This window comes from Notothenia rossii (genome assembly GCF_949606895.1).
Source record: "Notothenia rossii genome assembly, chromosome: 6".
NCBI classification, from domain to species: Eukaryota; Metazoa; Chordata; class Actinopteri; order Perciformes; family Nototheniidae; genus Notothenia; species Notothenia rossii.
The window spans coordinates 32,440,415-32,462,763 of NC_136909.1; the positions used below are offsets into that span (position 1 = coordinate 32,440,415).

Sequence of the window (22,349 nt, forward strand, 5' to 3'; positions counted from 1 at the left end):
GGCCCTCTCCCCCTTGTTTCCCCCATGTTACGTCACACGCGGGAGGTCACGTGCCGAGGCTTTTTTATGCGGAAGCAACATTTTCTTACAAAAACGACGCCAGATGTCACTGTATTGTATATTTCTGTATATTTTTGGGAAAATCTAGTGTATTCATCATTTTCCTACACATTTATTCATTGGTGTCTTTAACCTGGAAGTTGCTCTTTAAAGCTGTGATCGCTTGCTTGAGTTCATCCTCCCTTTGTAAAGTTTTGTTCACCGAAGTATAAATACGGTTTTGAAAAAAGTAATTGTGCTGTCACGCCTACTCGAAAGATTGTTACTTCAACTTCTGTCACCGTGTTCAACTGATTGAGTTCATGTTTTAGCCCTTGATTTCTAAGCCTTGTTCAAAAGCTTGAAAAGCAGGTTTACAGACCACAGTACCACTCAGGTGTTCATGATCAATAACAGTGAATACATGATGAATTCATCCAGTGTGCATCTTATAAAAACGTTGAATTATTTGTGTTGAAGTGACTTGACTTTTGAAATCTGCTCTGCATACACCATAGTACATACACGTTTGATTGATTTTTATACATGTATACAGGTTTTTTGTTTTGCATGTCATGGAGCAGGCCTGTAGCCTGTTATCAATGCACTTATTACCAATCCAAATTGAAAAAGGATGCAATATCCAACAAGATTGTCCCCCTTTTTGAAAATAACAATTCCAACATGCAGCACAACCTGCGTCCATTTTTAACATGGCACAATATGTGCAACATACATCATGTGGCTTCTAGGTGATAAGGAAGTGTGTTGAACAAAATGAGTGTTCTATTTTTTTTAATTGGTTATTTAGGCGTCTGTTTTGGACACATATTTATCCCAGAAGCAAACACTGTGAGGTAGCCCGCTTCAAGACAACCCAAATAATAAATGAATGCTTTATATGTCATTTCAAGGATAAGTATCTTCATTGCCTTGGACAAACTACTACTAAGCGGTTTTGGATGAATGTTGTTTCAATGATGCAGGCAATTTTCAGACATTTGAACACCTTTGATAACGTTTTATCAAATGGAAACTGCAGTTACCCCCCCGCTGCTGCAAGAAGCCTTCTCCAGGTCCTCCATTACCAAGTCCTGTTCAGTGACTTGATTGAGTCGCCTGGAAGTGTTCTTATCTAGACTGTTGAGAGAAATAGGCTCCAGGGACGTCTGTGCGTTGTTAGCTGGGAGCACAGAGTTTCCCTGCAGCCTGTGTGAGTAGGTTTTCCTCCGCTGTCCGTCCACCGTGCACAGGCTGAACTTGAACACAGCTTGAAATCCTCTGCGGAAATTCTCGTTGAAGAAACCATAAATGATGGGATTGACGCTGCTGTTGAAGAAGGCTAGCCAGTGGGCAAAGGGGTAAATGTAAATGTTGATGATTCTGTACTGCTGCTCAGTCAGGCTGGCGTAGTCGCTCAACATCATGAGGGTCCACAGAGGTAACCAGGAAAGGATGAAAAGCAAAGCAACTACTAGAAGCATTTTAATCACCCTTTGCTTTTTCTTTGAAACAGTGTGCCGGTTTTCATGGCCCGGCTTTCCTGCTGTCGGGACTGAAGTTTTGAAAAGCGTGATGCCAATCCGGGCGTACATGATCACTATGAGGGAAAGTGGAGCTAGATAGATGTTTGCAAACAGAACCGTGGTGTAAACCTTCCTCATCTCCTGGTTTGGCCAGTGCTCTCTGCACCAATAAAACGGGCTTGTTTTGTTGTCATAACCCAGTAAAACCCGAATGGTGTGCTCCTTAGTAACTTGTAGCATCACCCCAGATGGACACATGATGGATATGGCCAGAACCCAGATAATGACTATTATCAAGGAGGCTGTGGATATAGTCAGCTTTTGCTTGAATGGGTAGACAATGCATCTGAATCTGCAAAAAGAAAATAAGGAAAAAAAGGACGGGATCAGGAAGATTCAAGTAGACATTCAACCTGTTTATAAAAATATGTTTTCCACAAATGTTGAGTGACAGCAAAGAACATTTACTTAAGAAATGACAAGTATTCAAAGGGATGTTATCCAAAACCTCTAGGTCATATGTATAGCCTAAAGCAGTGGTTATTCACCTTTTTTTGTGAAGCAACCCTTTCCTTATTATTGAGTAAACAGACAACACTTGACAAACTACATCTCCATAGTTCAATGCATATAACAATACAAATGCAGAAACACTGTTAAACTGTCAACGTTTGAGTCAAACCTAATGAGTCCTGTCAATATTGCATCAGACATCGGTTTCCTGATTTGTGTAATTTTATGTAATATTTATATTTTTTGCACAAATCCTTGATACTAAATGGAATTGTATTTGTACAAATACGGTGTTTTCATTTTCCTGGGAATACAGCTGCATTTTTCGTCAACTGTGCCCTTCTAATCTAAAAAAATACACTTTGTTCATAGAAACACAGAGTACACAGATTTGGGATATATATATATATCATATTTTTGTTTTGGGTTGTCTTTCACCTCCTAAAATGATGACTGTCTTGTGACTGTTGCTTACCACTTGTATATTTAGAATAATTGGCTGAGACATACAATATTTAAATAAATAAAAAGATCAACAAGGTGAAATCACATACATAGTCAAAATTCATTTGTATTTGCGCTAACTTTGGGGTCAGGTTTCAATAGAGAGCATTGACGTGACTGTTTCTGCTTGATTCCCCTTTTCATCGCTGCAAAGCGCAATATTTACTTTAGACTCATTTCAAAACAATTTGGGCATAATTATCCAAGCCTCTCTTATTATCGCCATTGTGATCCATGACTGCTGTATATTGGCTGTGTTGAATTGTATTAAAAGGTAAATAATATCTGCAGCAAACTGTGCAAAAGGGTGAAGTGGTGCTTTTTGAAAGAGCACAAAAGCACACCATGCTGTTTTTGGTGATGAATATCTCAGAGAACCTTTGAGATTTTTAAGGACCCTTTTTCCTTCTTTCTTTTAACTGCTTTCTATATATTTTTGGAGGAATTTGAGCTCTGATTAACCTAAAATTATATTTAAATTAGAACAGAGGTCTACTGTTCAATTTGGTATAAATGAGCAGCTCATACGGAGTGCTGTCTGTATATTTCCTTCTGAAGTGTCAGCAGTGTCACATACATCCCTGCCAGCAGCAATGTAAGTCTGAGGTTGAAAGCCACAATCAAGTGAGAGTCTGTTGACTCGGTACTCCTCTGTGAGATGTAACCGCTCTGTGTAGCTAATACGCTCTTTGCCCTTCCTTTTGAAGTCAGACCCATCTTTCCTCATTTGTGGCACTTTGAAGAGCTGAAAAGAAGCGCAGTATGACTAACTACATCCGTGAACCTATGGCCAATCTTCCTATTTTTTGTATTGCTTTGCTGAAAACCTTTTTAGGGTTTTTTCCCACAAGCCTTTTTCTGAGACATCTGACCTCTCGACCTTTACCAGATACTTACCCGATACGTTGGAAGCTATTTTTTTAGCTATACTTATAAAAAAGAATGCACTCTAATTTGGATGTGTCCCACCAAATAAAAATTGTATCTTAACAACAGACTTTCCTTTATTTTTCGTCTGAAACCAGAATTAATCATTAATTTATGATTTCCTCGTGAATTCTGTACTTAAGAACGGCATGTAGTTATTTTTAGCAAAACCGAATTGGAGAAAATATAAATAAACTTTTAGGATTATGATGTTTTCTTAGAATATAAGTCTAGATCCCTAAAGCCCCGTCCACACGGACAGTTGATCCGCTAACGTTCTCCATCGTATAGAGCAGGGATGGGCAACTGGCGGCCCGCGGGCCGCATGTGGCCACCGCCCTCACTTTGGGCGGCCCGCGAGTCAATTTACAAAAATATATTGGTTTCACAGTTGTAAACAAGCAAATCATTTGAACCAGACCCCACTTGTAATTAATAATATTCACCGCTAGAGGGCGCTCCCCCCAAATTCATGAGGCCTGCAGCCAAATGTATATTGTCTTCTGTTTACCTCGCGGCTTTCCTCCGTTAGCGGGAAAAGAAACATGAGCGCCCAAAAAAGAAAACTGAACCTAGAAAACCGTCTCTTTCAGCCAAAATGGGAAATAGATTATCTGTTTACAGAATTCAAAGGCAAACCTATGTGTTTGGTGTGTCTTGAAACTAAATCGGCAATGAAGGACTACAATTTAAGTCGCCACTACAACAGCACCCATAAAGACAAATATGAAAAGCACACAGGAGCTGCCAGAGTCGCCATCGTTGCTGACCTGAAAGGGAGAATATGCAGCAGACCTTTTTTACCAGAGCCACGACTACACAGCAATCGTCTATCACGGCGTCTTATGCCGTTTCCCTTGAGCTTGCTAAAGCTAAGAAGCCCCTGTCTGACGGCGAAATGGTGAAAAGTTGTGCAGTCCAGATGGCTAAAGCATTCGGAGATGACAACATGGCTAAAAACTTTGAAACCGTCTCTTTGTCCCGTCGGACAGTGACACGAAGAATATTTGAAATACAAAATCATGTCGAACAAAAGGTAAAACAAGTCATGCATGACTGTGCATACTTTTCCTTAGCGTTGGATGAGAGCACTGATGTGACTGATGTGAGCCAGCTTCTCATCTACACACGGGACATTAACAGTTCATTTGAAGTGCACAAGGAGTTATTGAAACTGGCTTCTTTCCATGGCACTACCAAAGGACAAGATATTTTCGCCACTGTTGAAAATGTTGTAAGTGCGCACGAAGGATTTCACAAGCTCTCAGCTGTTGTTACCGATGGTGCGCCAGCAATGCAAGGAAAGCGCACTGGATTTGCCGGCATCCTCCGCCAGAGTGGCGTTGACTGTCCAATAGTGCACTGCATCATACATCAGGTGGGTAACATTATTGTTATCTATTCTAATGGTTTTGAATGTGGGCATTCGTTGTAAAAAAAAAATCAGGCTAAATCAAATTTCGTTTTGATATTGCAGGAGGCTCTGTGTGCCAAATCAACGAACGTTAGCCATGTCATGGATTTAGTTACCAAGACTACTAATCTCATTCGAGGAGGGAACCAGTCTCTCAATCACAGGAAGTTTATAGCCTTTTTGGATTAAGTGAACGCCGCATACGGTGATTTACAGATAAGGTGGATGAGCCGTGGAAAATGCTTGGAGAGGTTTTTTGCGCTACGCGCAGAAATCCCTGTGTTCTTGGAGGACACCATCCAATGTGATACAAGTGCGTACTGCGCAAAACTCAGGAATACAGATTTTCTTCTCGACATGGCTTTCCTTGCGGACATTACCTCGCATCTTAATCACCTGAATATGCGGTTACAGGGAAGATGCCAAACCGTGTTGGATCTATATGCGCACATGAACGCATTTGTTACTAAACTGACTCTGTTTAAAGACGGATTTTCAGCCGACCGTCCTAATCTGGCGCACTTCCCGTCATGTGAAGAGATGCGCCAAAATGCCCCCGAATGTGAGAAAACATTACCCAAGTACAGAGCCGACATAGAAACACTGCAGCAGCAGTTTAAGAAGCGCTTTCAAGATTTCCACACCATGCAGCCACGCATCGAGTTATTCACTAACCCCCTCTCGGCTGCAATCATCGAGCAGCCCCCTGAGTTGCAGCTTGAAATGTGCGAACTACAGTCAGCCCCCTTTCTAGCAAAGCGCCAGGAGAGGGGAATTTCCTTTTGGAGACTGCTACCCGAGTCCCGCTTTCCACTCCTCAGGGATTTTGCGCTCTCAATGGCCAGCATGTTTGGCAGCACTTACATCTGCGAGAGCAACTTCTCTATGATGAAGCACATCAAGTCAAGGGAGAGAAACAGACTGACAGATGAGACACTGTTCCATCTCATGCAAATCGGATGTACAAATGTTGATATTGACATTCAGTCTATTGTGCAGCAGCAGGAGAGGCCACAAGTATCTCATTAAGATGTATAGCTTACTGATCCAGCTGTGGGTGAAGTTCAGAAAAATGCATATGTTCCTGGTTTTATGTATGGAATGTGAGGGAAGCATAGAAACACAATACAAAGATGAATATTCGTTGTTAAACTCAGTGTTAGTGTTTGGTACAATAAACATTTATTGCCTATATATATTTAGTTATTTTCATTAAATTAGTAGCTAAAGTTGGCTATTTAAATGTTGTGGATATAGTATCCTGCCGATGGAAGTGAATGGTCACGAAGTGGCCCTCTGGTAGTGAGGACATTTTTTTTTGGCCCTCACAATCCTCAAAGTTGCCCATCCCTGATGTATAGCTTACTGATCCAGCTGTGGGTGAAGTTCAGAAAAATGCATATGTTCCTGGTTTTATGTATGGAATGTGAGGGAAGCATAGAAACACAATACAAAGATGAATATTCGTTGTTAAACTCAGTGTTGGTGTTTGGTACAATAAACATTTATTGCCTATATATATTTAGTTATTTTCATTAAATTAGTAGCTAAAGTTGGCTATTTAAATGTTGTGGATATAGTATCCTGCCGATGGAAGTGAATGGTCACGAAGTGGCCCTCTGGTAGTGAGGAAATTTTTTTTTGGCCCTCACAATCCTCAAAGTTGCCCATCCCTGGTATAGAGTCTAGACCAGAGGCTTTCAAAGTATGGGAAGGTGAGCCTCCCCTCACTTGCTATAATGCAGAGGTATTCAATTGCATTTCAAAGAGGTCCAGTAAGAGAAAATGTCATTAAATGCTCTGTTTTTGGTGTCTACCTTTCTCTTTTTTGAGCACGCCATTTGAAATTATTCTGACTGTTTCTCTCCTCTTGTCTCATCTCTGTGTGTGTGTGTTTGAATCTATCGTGCTGACTCACTGACTGCACCGATTTGATTGGCTGAGTAGCGTCACTTCTTTAAAACATTAAACAACAACTTTTTAAAAACCTTTTTATCTTATTGTTTCTTTTTTTTTACACTCACCCAGATCTAGAAAAATATTCATGGGGTGGCAAGAGGGTGGCAGGATATTTTCAGGGTTTGCATCCCCTGGCAGAAGTATATGCTGATTTAATCGCAGCCATATCAATCAATGTTAACTTGGAAAGCCACACTATTGATATTTTAACTCAATAACATTAGGTGACATTATTGTGGCACATCAGTAAAGCCTTACATAGAGATATATAAGGTGGCAGACATAATTGAATGAATTTTAACTGAACAATAACTGAATTAGTTATTTTCACTCTTAGACCAGCAGGGGTACCAAATCTATGCAGGCTGCTGCAATAAGTACATTAATTAACTGTCTCATCGATGTTTGTCTGATATGATAATATTAACAATCGTATCGTTCCTATCAGCTGTCAATCAGTGTTATGATTCACATATTCAGTGTTATTATTAAATAAACTATATTTTTTGGAGGAGTTAATGATGAATGTTCCTCAAGATGCTTGCTCACCGTCATATATCATAATTCAAAAGAATCAAAGGAACAGTTCAGCGCCCCACAACTTCATTGCAAACAGTTACAACCTTGACTTTACATCAGAAAGAACAAACATTAAAGAAGTGAGTAACTGCATCAGTTAGGGTTAAAAAAACGTGTATTCAGCTAAAACATATACATCGCTGCAGTTCTTATCCAGAGGAAAGCCCTTCATTTGACTTTCTCAGGACTTTAAAAAAACGTTTGGGGGCAGACCCCCTCAAAGAAAAAAATATATTTACACACGTAAGGTCATCATCTTTACAGTTTTGTATGCGCATCGATTCATCCGTGAGCACAGCATCATGTTGGCATGCCTATAACAGCTGAATGCGGCAATTACAATCTTGTTTAGCAAAACGCCTCACAAACGTATTAAGATCTAAAGCTTAAGTGCGTTTTGATTCAATGCTGAGTACAGCCAAACTTGACAGTCTCTTCTCTGTCATTGTAAATACCTCATTCCTTCCATCTACTTGGGTCCGAATGCTTCTCGCTTTGCGCCATCCCGTTCAAATGAAATCGCCGCCAATCACATTTCCACGCTCACACCAGGGCCGGGGTTACAAGGCTCGCGTCTTGTGCTGCATTCACAATGTCAGATGAGCCACAACTTTTATTTCAAAACAAAGCTGCCAACTGGGGTGGCAGCTGGGGTGGCAAGGCTACCCCGGTAGATCCGCCCCTGTACTAACCCCTACTTTAGTGGGAACAATGAGTCTGCATCTTTGATGCACACAGGCGAATGATGCAGGGATGCAATGTAGACAGAAATAAACGCAGATCATCCTCTGGTTGCAGCCTTGACCGGTACTTGTTTTTGATCAAAGTAAGTATTATTCAAATGTTTTAAAAAGGGCGGTGCCGGCCGTCAGCGAACCGAGCCGGCCGTCAACGGCCCACTGACGACCGGCCTTTCTGTGATTCTTCAGAACACACAGATGGCCAGTCCGCCCCTGCCAGGACCGGTCCATGAAAATCCTAGCTTTTTTGCCAGACACTGTCTCCTCTCTCACTTTACGTAACTTCACAAAAAACCGATCCATGTTGCCGCTTGCATAAAGTTAGCTGAAGTTAAATAGCTAGATGTCACTGTTTCTCGTAATGTTTTTGCTCAGACTTTGAAGACCGCTGGTCTAGACGCTTCGTCCACACGAGGCCGAAACGGAAACGCGGATTCGGAGCCCGAATCCGATACCCTAGGTGGGTAGGTCTGAGGACGAAACGCTTGCGGCTCCGTGTGTATGCTTTCCTGAAAACGATGACGCCATAGCCCCGCCTCTCCCCACCTCTCCTGCTCACCCCCGCGTCACCCGCATTGCTGATGCGTTTTGCGAACAACAATAATGGCGGATCACAGGGTTGCGTTGGTGCTCCAGGCGCTACTGACCATGCTACAGATGTTAGTGCAAAATCTACTGCTCCTCTACCACAACCATCAGCAACAAGTGGACATGGAGAACTACATGAACTACATATTGCGAAATCCACCGCAGAGAATAAACAGAAGAGCAACCATGGCAACCATGCTCGGGGGGTCTTATTCGCTGCTTTTGGTGTATTTTGTGGCGGTAGTACAGCGCCACTTACAGGCCCGGCGTATGTACTACAGCATCTCCAGCGTTTGAGCGTTTCCGTGTGGACGGAATAGTTTTTTAAAAAACTTCTAAGGTTAGTTTTCATTTTCGTCTCCGTTTCGTCTCTGTGTGGACCGGGCCTAAATACAACATGTATTTATCTTTAAACTTCTTAGCCATTAAAAGAGCTCCTCAGGGAGGAAGACTTTAGGCTTAAGAGTTCTTAATCGGTTGGGAAATGGCAGAACACAGTATTCATTATTATTTTCTTAATACAGACTTAATAATATGCATAGATTTATATTGCCTTTGCAGCACGAAAACTTGGAATGGCCTTATTTGGAACATTCTGTCCTAAAAGTTGTCAAATGAGCAATTATCTCTCTCAATGAGCCCAATGGATGTGGAAGATAAGGGCCATTTTGGTTTCATGAACCACTGAGTGTCTTTATTGGGAATCAATTAGACCCCGCCTCCAATGTGTATCTGTTTCTATATACACATCCATGTTCGGAGGAAAGAGGACAGCAAGCTTTCAAAAAGTTGACATCAGATATTGCGTGAAGCATGGTGTAATTATAGGCAGCTGCATGCGTGCGTCTGTTCTCAGACTAGATTAGAAACTGACAGTAGACAGAACTGATGACTACCATGTTAGAGAGAAGGTTTATTGCTTGGAGCTCTCACTGTGAAAGGATCTTTTGATTTGTAGTTTAAGAACACACGCATGCAGAGACATCTGGGCTGATCAATTTCAATACATGGTGTTGATGTTAAAGATAAGAGGAAAAAGGGGATTCTGTTAGGTATGATGGTATGATAGCAATAAGCTCACATATGAATAGATGCAGTTGTTAGGATCTGGCTTTTCCGTGCATTAATACAACGGCCAATAGGGCAGACAAAATGCCCTTTATCCACTCATCCATTCAAATCTAACTCAAATGTTCTGCCTGATGGACGGTGACTTTGACCTTTTGTGTCAAAGCATTTCAAATAATTTTCCTTTCTAGAGGCACAGATCCCCTCAGGTAATTTCAATTGGTGACAGTGCTGCATGCTTAATGTTTGAGTACTGGGCGATACAAATAATACAGCTCTGCCATTTTACAGCTTGGATGCCAATATAAACACCACTGGATGTGAGAGTTTTACATTTCCCTATGCAGCCTCCTCCAATGGTTTAAAAAGTGATTAAGCAAGATTAAGAGCCAGCTGGTGTCATCTGCATGAACAGCAATTAGGCAATTCAGAACAATGGTTGAACAGAGGACAAGCACATAAAGATGAGAAGGCTGTACAAAGATCCTCATTGGGCTGTCTTTATAAGGGGATAGAAAATGAAGCAAAGGTACAAAAAAGATGATGTGGTGCTGATTTTGTTTTTAAACTCACTTAAAATATATCTTTATTTTTAAGTGAGGTTTAAACATATACAGTATGTATCTAAGGTGAGCAGGAACCTTGGGGAACATATATCCGTTTTTAAATATTCTGAACTCAAGGTTCACTAATGAAGACTTTCTTTTTAAACATTGTTCCAAAATGGGAAAGAAAATTCACAAATATGATGCCATCAAACTGTCACTTCACTTTACCAAGAATAAATGTTAGGACTCATTTTGGATTTAACACCCACAAAATTGATAAAGGCTGTTAGCTTTCCTCTCAGCCAAATCAAATTAAAAAGAAAATCTGGAGCATTCTTACATATCTTCCTATCATAAAAAAAGATAAATACAGAAAGCTCCAGAAAGGCACTTTGAATATTCTAATTGAGATTAGAATATTAGTCAGGAAAATAAATCGGGTTGTGATGCCTTTGTGAAGGTTCGTGTTCTCGGAGTGGTTGCTGCTGTATCCGTTTACTTTTGCACATAAAGCACTTGGGCAATTCAAGTTTGAAAGATGCTGGGTAGAGGAAATGTACTGTCATATTACATGTAGCAGTAAAATACGGCCACTGTACCTGTCTACAGCAATAGCAACCAGAGTGAAGACGGATGCTGACACGGAGATCCCCTGGACCATGCCGCTCATCTTGCAGACCAGGCTTCCAAAAGGCCATCCTGTTGGCAAGAACAACACGTTGCAACAAAACATCAGTGCACAAATTCAGACATTAGAGTATTTGGGAGGCTTTTGCAACAATATATAATTAAGCTGTCATAAAAAAGTCTAAAACGTGTTTAGCCTACTTTATCAGGGCTGAGATGCTGACAGTGTTTGTGGCTGACTCAAAAGTAACAGAGACTTCAAATGTGTTCAGAGCTTCACTACAGTTTTTCTCGATTGCTAACATACGTTTTTTTTTTTAATTGCTCAGTTTCTCAGAACACTAAAAACAATTCACAAAACCAAACCCCCAGTGCAAAACACCTCATTTCTCCTGCTAAATGAAGAACTGCACTCAAAACTACATAAACACTTAACAAATGCAAACTTTTGCACCAAATATAACACACTTCATTCATAATACTAGATGGTTTGACCACCCAACTACACACTGCTGAGCATAATCAAAAGCACTTTCATCTGTTATGGGCTATGCTCTGTAAATAGAGGTTTCTGCAGAGAAAGATTGCTTGAGTTTACAGAAATAAAGTAAATGAAGAAATACAAATTATTTGTTGAAAAAAAATCACATTTTATTCAAAACTAACATTGTGCAACATGCATCTCAGCACATAGTTACTATGCTTCTGATCTCTCTAGGTGTGATGGCATTGTTTGCCAAAACCCAGTTTGTAGCTGCTGCTTCCTGTGCCTCATTGAAAATCCTTAGCCTTCCACCTGCACCTCTTTGTTTCTCAGTCCTTCAGATAAACAACAAAGATATAGTGGTTGGTCAATGTCTGTGTTGCATAACAGTAAGTCTACCACAGTAAATTGTGCAGGATTGTTGTACAGTTATAGTATGCAACATGCCAACAATTCAGTTACAGCAATGAAGTAAATATGTTTTACACAACAGATATAAGCTCTGATATATCATGAATTATGCAGGGCTAAAAACTGGTAACTAACCTGATATCAAGTCTAAGTGTCCGGATTACAGAGGCAACAGTAAATCGGCTTAGATTAGGCTGAACCCTCTGAACGTCCTCTCCCTCCAGCTCTACCTCTACCTCTCATTCTTCCTCCTCTCACTCTCACCCCACCTCTTCCTCTTCCTCTTGCTCTTGCTTCCATGTTGGCTTCGGTTGTTGCTGTAAGAAAGTACTCACCTGTGGTCTTTTTATAGTGCTAACATCCTGATTGATGAGCCAACAATTATGCTATCAGGTGTCTGGTCAGGTGGAACGTGTTTCTTGATCATTGGTCCATTTGCGAGGCATTTTGGATATCAGTGTTTTAAACCTGCTAACATGTGACTTTATGTCAGATTCCTGTGTCTTACGTGGAGAAACGTGTGCAGTGGTTTGCAAAAAGTGCCATGTTGATTTGCAAATTGTGTGAAAAGCTGAAAACGTGTTTAGAGTTTTGGAGATTTGAGCCGATGTTTTGCTCTTTGAGTGTCAGTTAAAATAATTGTGCTTTATGTATAATTTTAGTGTGTTAGCAATCGAGAAAAAATGTAATACTGAGGGTTAGACATTGCTGCTCCATCTTTAATCTTTGAGTCTGTCTCTTGTGAGTCCCACAGATTTATGAAAGAGCAATACATAATTTCTGAAGTATCCCTTTTATTAGGGAAGGGGTTTGGTGGTCGACAGATGCCGAAGGATTATTGATAATGTTACTTGTAGCAGCCTGTGGAGCGAGGTTCAAAAGAGTTGCACTTTGTTGTGTTCATGTTCTATTCAGTGATAAGAACTTTAGGCAATGGTTAATTATAGCATGACCATGATGTGTTCAATGTTGTCTTGTAAAACATTTTTTATGAAAAAAAGTATGCATACGGGAAAAGAAAAAAGGGATGTGGGATGTTACAGTTTTTCTCGATTGCTAACACACAAAACTTCTACATAAAGCACAATTATTTTAACTGACACTCAAAGAGCAAAACATTGGCTCAAATCTCCAAAACTCTAAACACGTTTTCAGCTTTTCAAACAATTTGCAAATCAACATGGCACTTTCTGCAAACCAATGCACACGTTTCTCCAAGTAAGACACAGGAATCTGACATAAAGTCACGTGTTAGCAGGTTTAAAACACTGATATTCAAAATGCCTCACACATGGACCAATGATCAAGAAACACGTTCCACCTGACCAAACACCTGATAGCATAATTGTTGGCTCATCAATCAGGATGTTAGCACTATAAAAAGACCACAGGTAAGTACTTTCTTACAGCAACAATGGAAGCCAACATGGAAGCAAGAGGAAGAGGAAGAGGTGGGGTGAGAGTGAGAGGAGGAAGAATGAGAGGTAGAGGAAGAGCTGGAGGGAGAGGAAGTGGACAAAGAAGAATACTCTTTAATGAAATGAAATGTTATCAACCATGGTGTGACGATGAGAGAGGCTGGACAGAGGGTTCAGCCGATTCACTGTTGCCTCTGTAATCCGGACACTTAGACTTGAAAACAGGTTAGTTCCCAGTTTTTACTTCTGCATAATTCATGATAAATCAGTGCTTATATCTGTTGTGTGAAACCTATTTACTTCATTACTGTAACTGAATTGTTGGCATGTTGTATACTATAACTGTACAACAATCCTGCACAATTGACTATGGTACACTTACTTTTATGCAACACGCACACTGATCATTCACTATATCTTTGTTGTTTATCTGAAGGACTGAGAAACAAAGAGGTGCAGGTGGAAAGCTAAGGATTTCCAATGAGGCCCAGGAAGCAGCAGTTACAAACTTGGTTTTGGCCAACAATGCCATCACACTTATCCGAAGCATAGTAACTATGTGCTGAGATGCATGTTGCACAATGTTATATTTGAATAAAATATGATTTTTTTCAACAACTCATTTGTATTTCTTCACTTACTGTATTTCTGTAAACTCAAGCAATCTTTCTCTGCAGAAACCTCTGTGTACAGAGCATAGCCCATAACAGATGAAAGTGCTTTAGATTATGCTCAGAAGTGTGTAGTTGGGTGGTCAAACCATCTAGTATTATGAATGAAGTGTGTTATATTTGGTGCTAAAGTTTTCGCATTTGGTAAGTGTTTATGTAGTTTTGAGGGCAGTTCTTAATTTAGCAGGAGAAATTAGGTGTTTTGCACTTTGGGTGTGTGTTTTTGTGAATTGTGTTTAGTGTTCTGAGAAACTGAGCAAATAAAAATAAAATGTGTGTTAGCAATCGAGAAAAACTGTAAAGCACAGGATTTATATTTTTCTTTAAAACAAATTCTGTGTTAACAATTTGTTATCGAAACGTGGAATTTCACTGGTAGGCCTATTGCTACAAAATAATACATTTCTGGATTTCTGACATCCCTAGTCAGTAAACAGGTCATTATAATTATGTAAAGGTCTCCTTTCATGCAAAATGCAATTTTTAATGTCCTTCATACATAAATAATGTCCCCGTGGGTAAGGAGACTCACAACGTGTCAGAAAAAAAAAACCCTCTCTTTTTGTCCATACCCAAATCTCTCAAAACGGGGTACAACGGAGCTGATCCAGATTTGCGTCCGATATGACGTAATATCGGAAATATGGGCTGGCTTTACACCCACGGCCCTATCAGAAACAGTGCTATCAGAAACAATGCACAACGTGTTTTGGCCGTAATATGGTCTTTGTTTACATTAGCAAGCATCGCTAACACTCAGAGCTAACCTGTGCTGGAGAGAGTATGTGTAAAAAAAGGAACTCACCTTGTGGGAAACCCGCAATACGAAAGCATTTGAGCTCCTGTTTCAGAAATAATCCTTGATGTGGTTTGGAACATGATATGGCATTTAATCACGGCAGAATTTAGCTGTATCACGGTAAAATTCTGATCAGGCATTAGCTCTGCCTCCTCTTTTTTATTTTTTCAAGCTAAGGACCCATAATCCGTGTTTCTCTAACAGGGCTGAAATAGAGGGATATGAGGGATGTATAAAATGCATAATGCTAATCATTGCTGACCTTTCAAAGCGTGTCCAGTTAATTAGAGATGATAAATATACACAGTGTATTTATTAACACAACAAGTTCACAATTCTCCTGAAACTTTGGCTCATTATTAGTATATTTTATGACCTTCTTTTTTTTGTGGGGAACATACTGCAAATAGTCAAATGAGAAACCTTCACTTACAGCTGAGCCATAATTCTTTCCAAAAATGTCTTCTCGGGAGAAAACACTAATCTCTCTGCAACCTCCCACTAACACGATAGCGGTTACAAACAAAGCACTTGGTTGTTTTAAGTAAGTTGAATTTAAATTGTTTTAAAACCTTTCCAAAAACAATTCACCTGTACTATTTATGTACATATCAAATGTGAACTTGTTTTAATACTCACAGGTAAAAGTACATTTGTCTATTTTCTATTGCCATTTTTTGTGTGTGAAAAACAATTATCTACTAATGTTTGATTTCTTTTTCTGAACAGTTTTTCTAGCTTTAGAATTTGCAAAGCCCATGAAGATGTCTTAAGCTAGAGAAACTATAAAAAAAAATAGAACCATCATGTATATATGTATAATAGTAAAACATTGACAGAAAACAATTAATTTCACAGTGATTACTTTGATGTCCTTTCAATGAATTTAGCTAATACATTAACTATAATAAAAAGTCACATGTTTTCTATTAAGCTGCAGAATTGATGCAAGTGGGATCATGCAGGCCCATTAGCCATCATATCATAAACAGTGTCCCTTTCATGTCTTCCTTGTGATGCTTCTTTCATGGGGTTCACAAATTGCAAGAGATCACTAAGCAGTGATTCAGATCCATTAGCATTAAGCACATTAAATATCCTAATGTTGCTCAAGATAAATGCTTTCTTTGAGAAACAAAAGCAGATTTGTGGCTGTCCAGTCTGAGGTCAAGCAAGAGGCTCAGAACACTGCAGCCAGACAGACAGAGACAAAAGGCCACACATAATTGTTCTGATCTCTCATCTTCATCAACAACATAGGCCGTAAACATAGAAGGAGGAACCAATGTGTCATATCCCTGAAAGACATGACATTCAGAGAACATTAAAACCTTCTATGACATCACTTATTTTTCTATTTTGAGCCAATACGCGTCCAAACACGTCACGTTCCCGATAAACATATCACCCAGAGGATATTTAAGTCTTTCCTTTTCTTCTATTTGATGCTTGTCGTTCTAACTGGTGTGCACTTTTGAGCCGTACACTCGGCAACACTGTCCTGTCAGACTGTGATTCATAGCACAGCCCACTGAGTTCAATTGACATTGTGTGATACCAAGTCTGTGCCTTTCTGCAGACCCTGACTTGCCATCCCCTTTCTTTTTAGCAGGAATCACTTTTTCTGTTATTCCCTCTCTGCTACATTTGAGAAGTGCTTCTCTGACTGCTGTGTTTCTGGCAGGAACTCCATTTCAAGATAGCAACGTTGCTTCTTTTTTTAAAACTACATATTTTCCTTTATATCTTGATGTACTCCCTGAAGGAGACCCTTCTTTCCTTGAAACTCAGTTTGGTCGGATGATCAGCTGTAGGACAAGTTTTCAAATGCCAGTCAACTGGAATGATTAATGTTGCTTCCCCTCCCCCTCCTGTCATATCTCTACTATATGTCACATGACACACTTGGGTGAACAAATTACCTTTCAAAGGACTGCATTTAATAGCAAATCGGTACAGATCTTATTGTTACTTTTTAAATATATATACACACAAGTCTAAAGTGCACATCTTCTCACTCATTGAAAAAAACATTATGTATGAATATGCATAATGTGTTATATAACATATAATATGTTATTGCAAAAGTTTGACTACTGGACATTTTTTTTTTAAATGCGTACACGCAAACAAATTCGATTTAAGGTGGGACAAGAGGATCTTTGGCAAATGAATATGAAAACCTTTAAACTACAAATAAATAATTTTGTAAATCTTGTTATGTTGGATTAAGCGAAACATACACATTTGACCATGGAGCGGATTTATTTAAAGGTTTCTGGTTTACTCTTTGCTATTATTGTCACGTGCATTACAATAAGAAATGATTACATTCATTTTGTTGAAGATTTTGTCCAATTGCCTCCCAACAGTGAATGAACTTTGAGTTACCATCATTTGAAGTGAGCAGTGCTTACTTCTTTCCTTGATAACTGTTGGATTACCTCTTAAGTGCACTTTCATTGCATTTTTTGTAATTTGATGGAGTGTAGAGTACTAAAGTGCAACTACAATGCCCAGCATCATTTGAAACACTTTCCATTATTGTAAACAAATGTTCCCTTTTGTTTGGCAGCCAGTAACCCTTCTACTAAAATATATTCTACTCAATCATTCAAAATCAGTAAGAAGTAAGTAAGAAATGTCTCCCTGATGAAGCTTACAGTGCTTTCATGAAATCACTCTGCTTCAGTTCTCTCCAGTTCGATGCCTTTCTGATTGTGTTTGACATTTTCTGCACTGACAGGATGTGGCCTGTTATAAACTGATGACATGCTGTGGTTTGATTTGGGACATGACAAACCACAGCATTTTTCACAGCTGAGCCTTTCACAAGCACCAACTTATTCTCCTTAACATCCCCTTAACCTCTGGTTTTGGCAACTAAAATTCAAGTTGTTTGATGGAAACATTGTGTGTTTGAAGGAAAACCATGATGTTTAATGTTTTAGCATATAGCTACCATATGATATATATACCATGTATATGTATATTTAGCAGTATGTTGTTTCCTGTGTTGAAGGCACAGGATACTTGAATCCCAAGTGGATATTCATTAAAATGTTAACAGGGAGTTGAGCATTAATGCTTTCTAGACGCCTATCGCAGGCTTTCCTCCTGCATTTGCACTTTGAAACGTACCTAAACTTACACCGTAAGACAGTTAAAAAACCTTCTGGCTATCTTCATCCAGACAGCTGCCAACCTATTTGGGTCAGAATAAACAGAAACATGGCGACTGACTAAGGTTCTTCCCCAGTTGTTGCCTACAGCCAGTAAGGACAATCCAATAGAAAAAGATGCGATCGGAAAGATTTTCTTAGCTGATGCTAGTTCCACATGCAGGAATGTGAAAACTTTGTGCAAAGACAGATATTAAAAAACGTCAAAGTTCCATTTTCTTGGAAGGAATAAAAAAAAAATCCTTGTTTTTGGCTGACTTTGACAACTGTGTGCATGTCTGTCATGTTGTTCTGCATCCCACCTCATTCACTGGCCAGGAGCTGCACTTACTGTATTTTTGCTTAGGCATGCGTCATGCTACTAAAACAAATCAACACATGTCAACATTTGGTAAACAGATGTATAGCTGTGTTGATTGAAAGCTAAAATCATGATTTTGACAGAATAGAAACAACAACATTGACTTTATGTAAGTCATCTATTATGTAGATTCAATCAGCATATCAGGACAAAGATCAACAACATTTCCATGGTCGCCACATGACCAAGCCTAATGTTTCGCTGGCCTCGCTGCATCCATTTTAGATTCTGTCAGGCTAAATCTAAAAGGCACCTAACATTACAATTATAATGTTCTACAAGGGATGACCATTTACATGCTAAATAATCAACGAACTTTGTAACAATGTCAACTTTGTTCACAAAAAGGCTACATATTGAAAATAAACTTGACATATACGCCTAAAGGAAGGAGCTCTTTGGTTTTAAATGGCCCCACGACCTTCCTAGAGCAGACCACATAGGCTTTCTGTAGCACATATATTGGCTTTAAAATGGTGAAAGCTGTAGTATTTTGTACCAGCCTGTCCTCCTACAAAAGACGACCAAATAGGTCGATTGTTTAAGCAGCTTAGATTACCACCCATAGCCACGTTTTAAAGTGTAGCACCTCTAGTGGTCGTGTAAGAAACAATATGCTCCCGTTTATTCGTTTATTCACAAATAACCCTCTCTGGAAAATCCTAAATTGTAGAATAGTTTGGCCATTAAAATGCTTTTTGATTAGATTTCTAGCGAGAAGAGTATATTGTACTTTTAGTATCCACGTCCAGTGGATGTGTAGGATCTATAGTTTGATAGATATTACGAAGATGATTTGAGGTCTCGTCAGGATAACGTGTATGCAGCTTCCATGTAAAGTTAGCAGGGGTGAAAACAGTTTTTCGAGTCTCTAAGTTTTCATAATAAAACCGGATATATTCCCCTCACTGTCAAATCATCACAGTGATATCTGCATTACTCATCCACTAAAAAACATCAGTTTATTCTTGTTAATGACATAATATTGATTGGTTTAAATTGTGTACAATGCTTTTGCGTTTTTAACCTTCGATTCAGAGAAACAAATAGTTTTTTAGGAGTTTAGACACTACAGTTTCCGAAGACAATACACTACCCAGAATCCCCAGCTGTTGTTTGGGACTACAACATCCGCCTTGCTTTACAAACCCCGTGATTAGTCATCAAGCCCTGTGATTGAATGTTGGAGTGGCAGTGCGACAAGGTTACGCTGAGCGTCAACAGCTCTTTGAAATGGAATGGACCACGGCAGACTTTCCAAAACTGGAATTGGACGGGTCTACAGAACTATACATGCTGGCTATTGTGTGTTACGCAACATTATATGGCACGTCTCTTTATAAGACGTTTTCGTATTTCCCACAATTAGAAGTTGCCAGTATTAAACTGTGTACACCCTGGAGGTTTAGGGGATATGAAACACAGTGGTGTTATCAAATTTAAAACATACAGTATAATTAATAAATGGGTGAATTAAGAAGGGTTAGGGTTAGGGTCAGAAGGGCTTTATTTAACAGCTAGTCTTATGTCTGTGAACCCTCCTGTTGTTAATTGATAAACCTGAAACATGCACTTGTCAAGGTTCATAGGCAAATGTTACAAATATGGCAGTAGCCATTAATCATCTTAAGATAAGATAAGATATACTTTATTGATCCCAAGTTGGGAAATGTTTTTGTTACAGCAGCATACTACTTTGTTCTACTCCACTACAATTCAGAGGTTAACCTGGTATTTTTACTCAATTACATTTATTTTAGTGACTTTGCAGATTCTGATTAATGATGTGAAATATAAACAACCCTTAAATCAGACTTTAGTTACACCTGAGTCAAATTCAGGGAAGGTGATTGTCAAGTGCCAAAATAAACTATGCAATATATTGGAGGTTAAGTACTTTGTCAGACTTCATATTTATCTGTGGATAACCCCGAAGTTTTTTTCTTATTCAAAAGAAGACCTTAACTTAAAGTATTCTTTGATGTTTGAATAAAGCCTTATTAATTTGTCTGTTTTGCACATCCTCCTGTTAATATCTGTGGACGTCCTGCACTTAACTGTTTTATTGTAGAGATCACTACAGTATCTTCTTGATATTTTTAATTTTGTATGTAGGCTACTCTTAATCAGTGTTGGGCAAGTTACTTTTAAAAAGTAACTAGTAATAGTTATAGTTACTGCTCTCCAAAAAGTAGCTAGTTACTTTATTAGTTACTAAATTATAAAAGTAACTAGTAATAGTTACTTTACTTTAAAAATAATAACAATACAAATACAAGTTGTTGTGTTGTTCTGTGGCACAGTAAAAGACAACTCCCCACATATACATTAGTTAGGTGCTTCAGGAGATTGGCATTGCTGTTATTCGATGTGGACAATGCTTTCTGTCCTGGGAAACAGTTTATATTTTACCGTAATATTTTCGGGTCCTTTATCCCCACAAAATTGAAAATAGTGGTTATATTTCCAAGTTGCAAATGCGCTGCTGCTCTCGCCGATACTTGCATCTGCCATTGTGTTTGTGTGTGCTGGTGGTGAGCTTTGCCGTGTGTGTGTGTGTGTGTGTGTGTGTGTGTGTGTGTGTGTGTGTGTGTGTGTGTGTGTGTGTGTGTGTGTGTGTGTGTGTGTGTGTGTGTGTGCGTGTGTGTGCGTGTGTGTGTGTGTGTGTGTGTGTGTGTGTGGGTGTGTGTGTGTGTGTGTGTGTGTGTTAGCATTAGCTAGTGTTCGTGTGTGTGTATTTTCCCCATAAGGCAAGACCCGCCCAACTTTGTCTCTGATTGGCTTACCCTGAAATGTTACCCCGCGTTAACCAATCATCACTCCTCTCTGGTTACTTTCAATTTTCCATGGTGCTGTGAGAGGACATTGCTGTATTCGCCTGTAAGTTACATCCGCAGGGAGCTTCGGTTCAGTTGGATCACATAATGTATGTTGGATCACATAATGTAACGCAGTAACGCACCCATTTAAATCACAGTAACTATAACGGTTAGTCCCAACACTGCTCTTAATATTTAAATGTTTTCATCAAATAAAACGTATTCAACAACAAAATTCAATAACGTGCTTTAACCACTAGGCGGTGCGGGTTAAAAAAAAGAGTGGTGTATTTAATAAAACATAATAATATCAAACACAATATGACTATTAACTTTATTGTGAAATTAAAACAGAACGGTAAAGAAAAATACAGTTTCAGTCTCTCGATTTGAAGCTTATGCATTGTACCATGAATGTGTAACAGTCAACTGCATGAGGAGTTGGAAAGGTAGTAAATAATATCTTTAAAAACTACAAAAAAATCTCTTTCTATCAGCTGTGTACCGTTATGGTGTAAATATAACTACCAATTGGATCAAATATAAAAGTCAGCCGAATTAGTGTTGATACTGTGAGGAGACGTATTGTGTAAAAAGAAATGGAAGATGTTGTTTAATTGCTAATATATTTATGATGCACGTCACGTATTCAGTTTTGGCTGCATTTCTTACAGTTTGTCAAAAGGTCTTCTGATCAGGGCTCTATAAATAAATATCTACGGCAGATATGTAATATTTAATGCAGCCGAACCGTGTATTACAATGCCGTTATGTGATGACTTCCAAGGAGAAAAGCAAGAACACTCAGAATAAAGTATTATTTTATTTAAAAAAAATGTTTTTCCGAATTCATATCGGATAAACACCATATTCCGACATGCAATGTTTTAGCCTATCAAAACCTCTCTCAGAATTGAAAGAGAAAAACCTATGGGAAAAACACAAAAGCAAGGATCAAGTGATGTTTTTTAGTTGATGAGTACTGCAGATATCACTGTTAAATCATTTGATCATTGGTTTTATTATGAAAATGTCGAGACCGGAGATATTGTTTTCAACCCGTAACTTTACATGGAGGCTGCCGCATACCTCAAATCATCTTCGTAATATCTATCAAACTATAGATCCTACATATCGACTGGACGTGGATTCTAAAAGTACAATATACACTT

At 39.0% G+C, this 22,349-nt stretch overlaps 1 protein-coding gene and 1 long non-coding RNA gene across 2 annotated transcripts in view; both read right to left on the reverse strand.

Annotated features, from left to right (window-relative positions):
* LOC307044809 overlaps positions 1 to 22,349 on the reverse strand; it is a 449,985-nt gene that overhangs the window by 359,927 nt on the left and 67,709 nt on the right. The gene's annotated exons all lie outside the window — the stretch shown is intronic.
* The window catches only part of npffr2a (neuropeptide FF receptor 2a), a gene marked incomplete at its 3' end in the record, with an annotated part of 23,511 nt that continues 2,226 nt past the window's right edge, over positions 1,065 to 22,349 (reverse strand). Inside the window, exons 2-3 of the mRNA XM_079688022.1 lie at positions 11,005 to 11,104; positions 1,065 to 1,917 (exon numbers count right to left, since the gene is read on the reverse strand). Of these exons, the coding sequence (XP_079544148.1) occupies positions 1,065 to 1,917; positions 11,005 to 11,104 (953 nt within the window). The remainder of the gene's footprint in view (positions 1,918 to 11,004; positions 11,105 to 22,349) is intronic.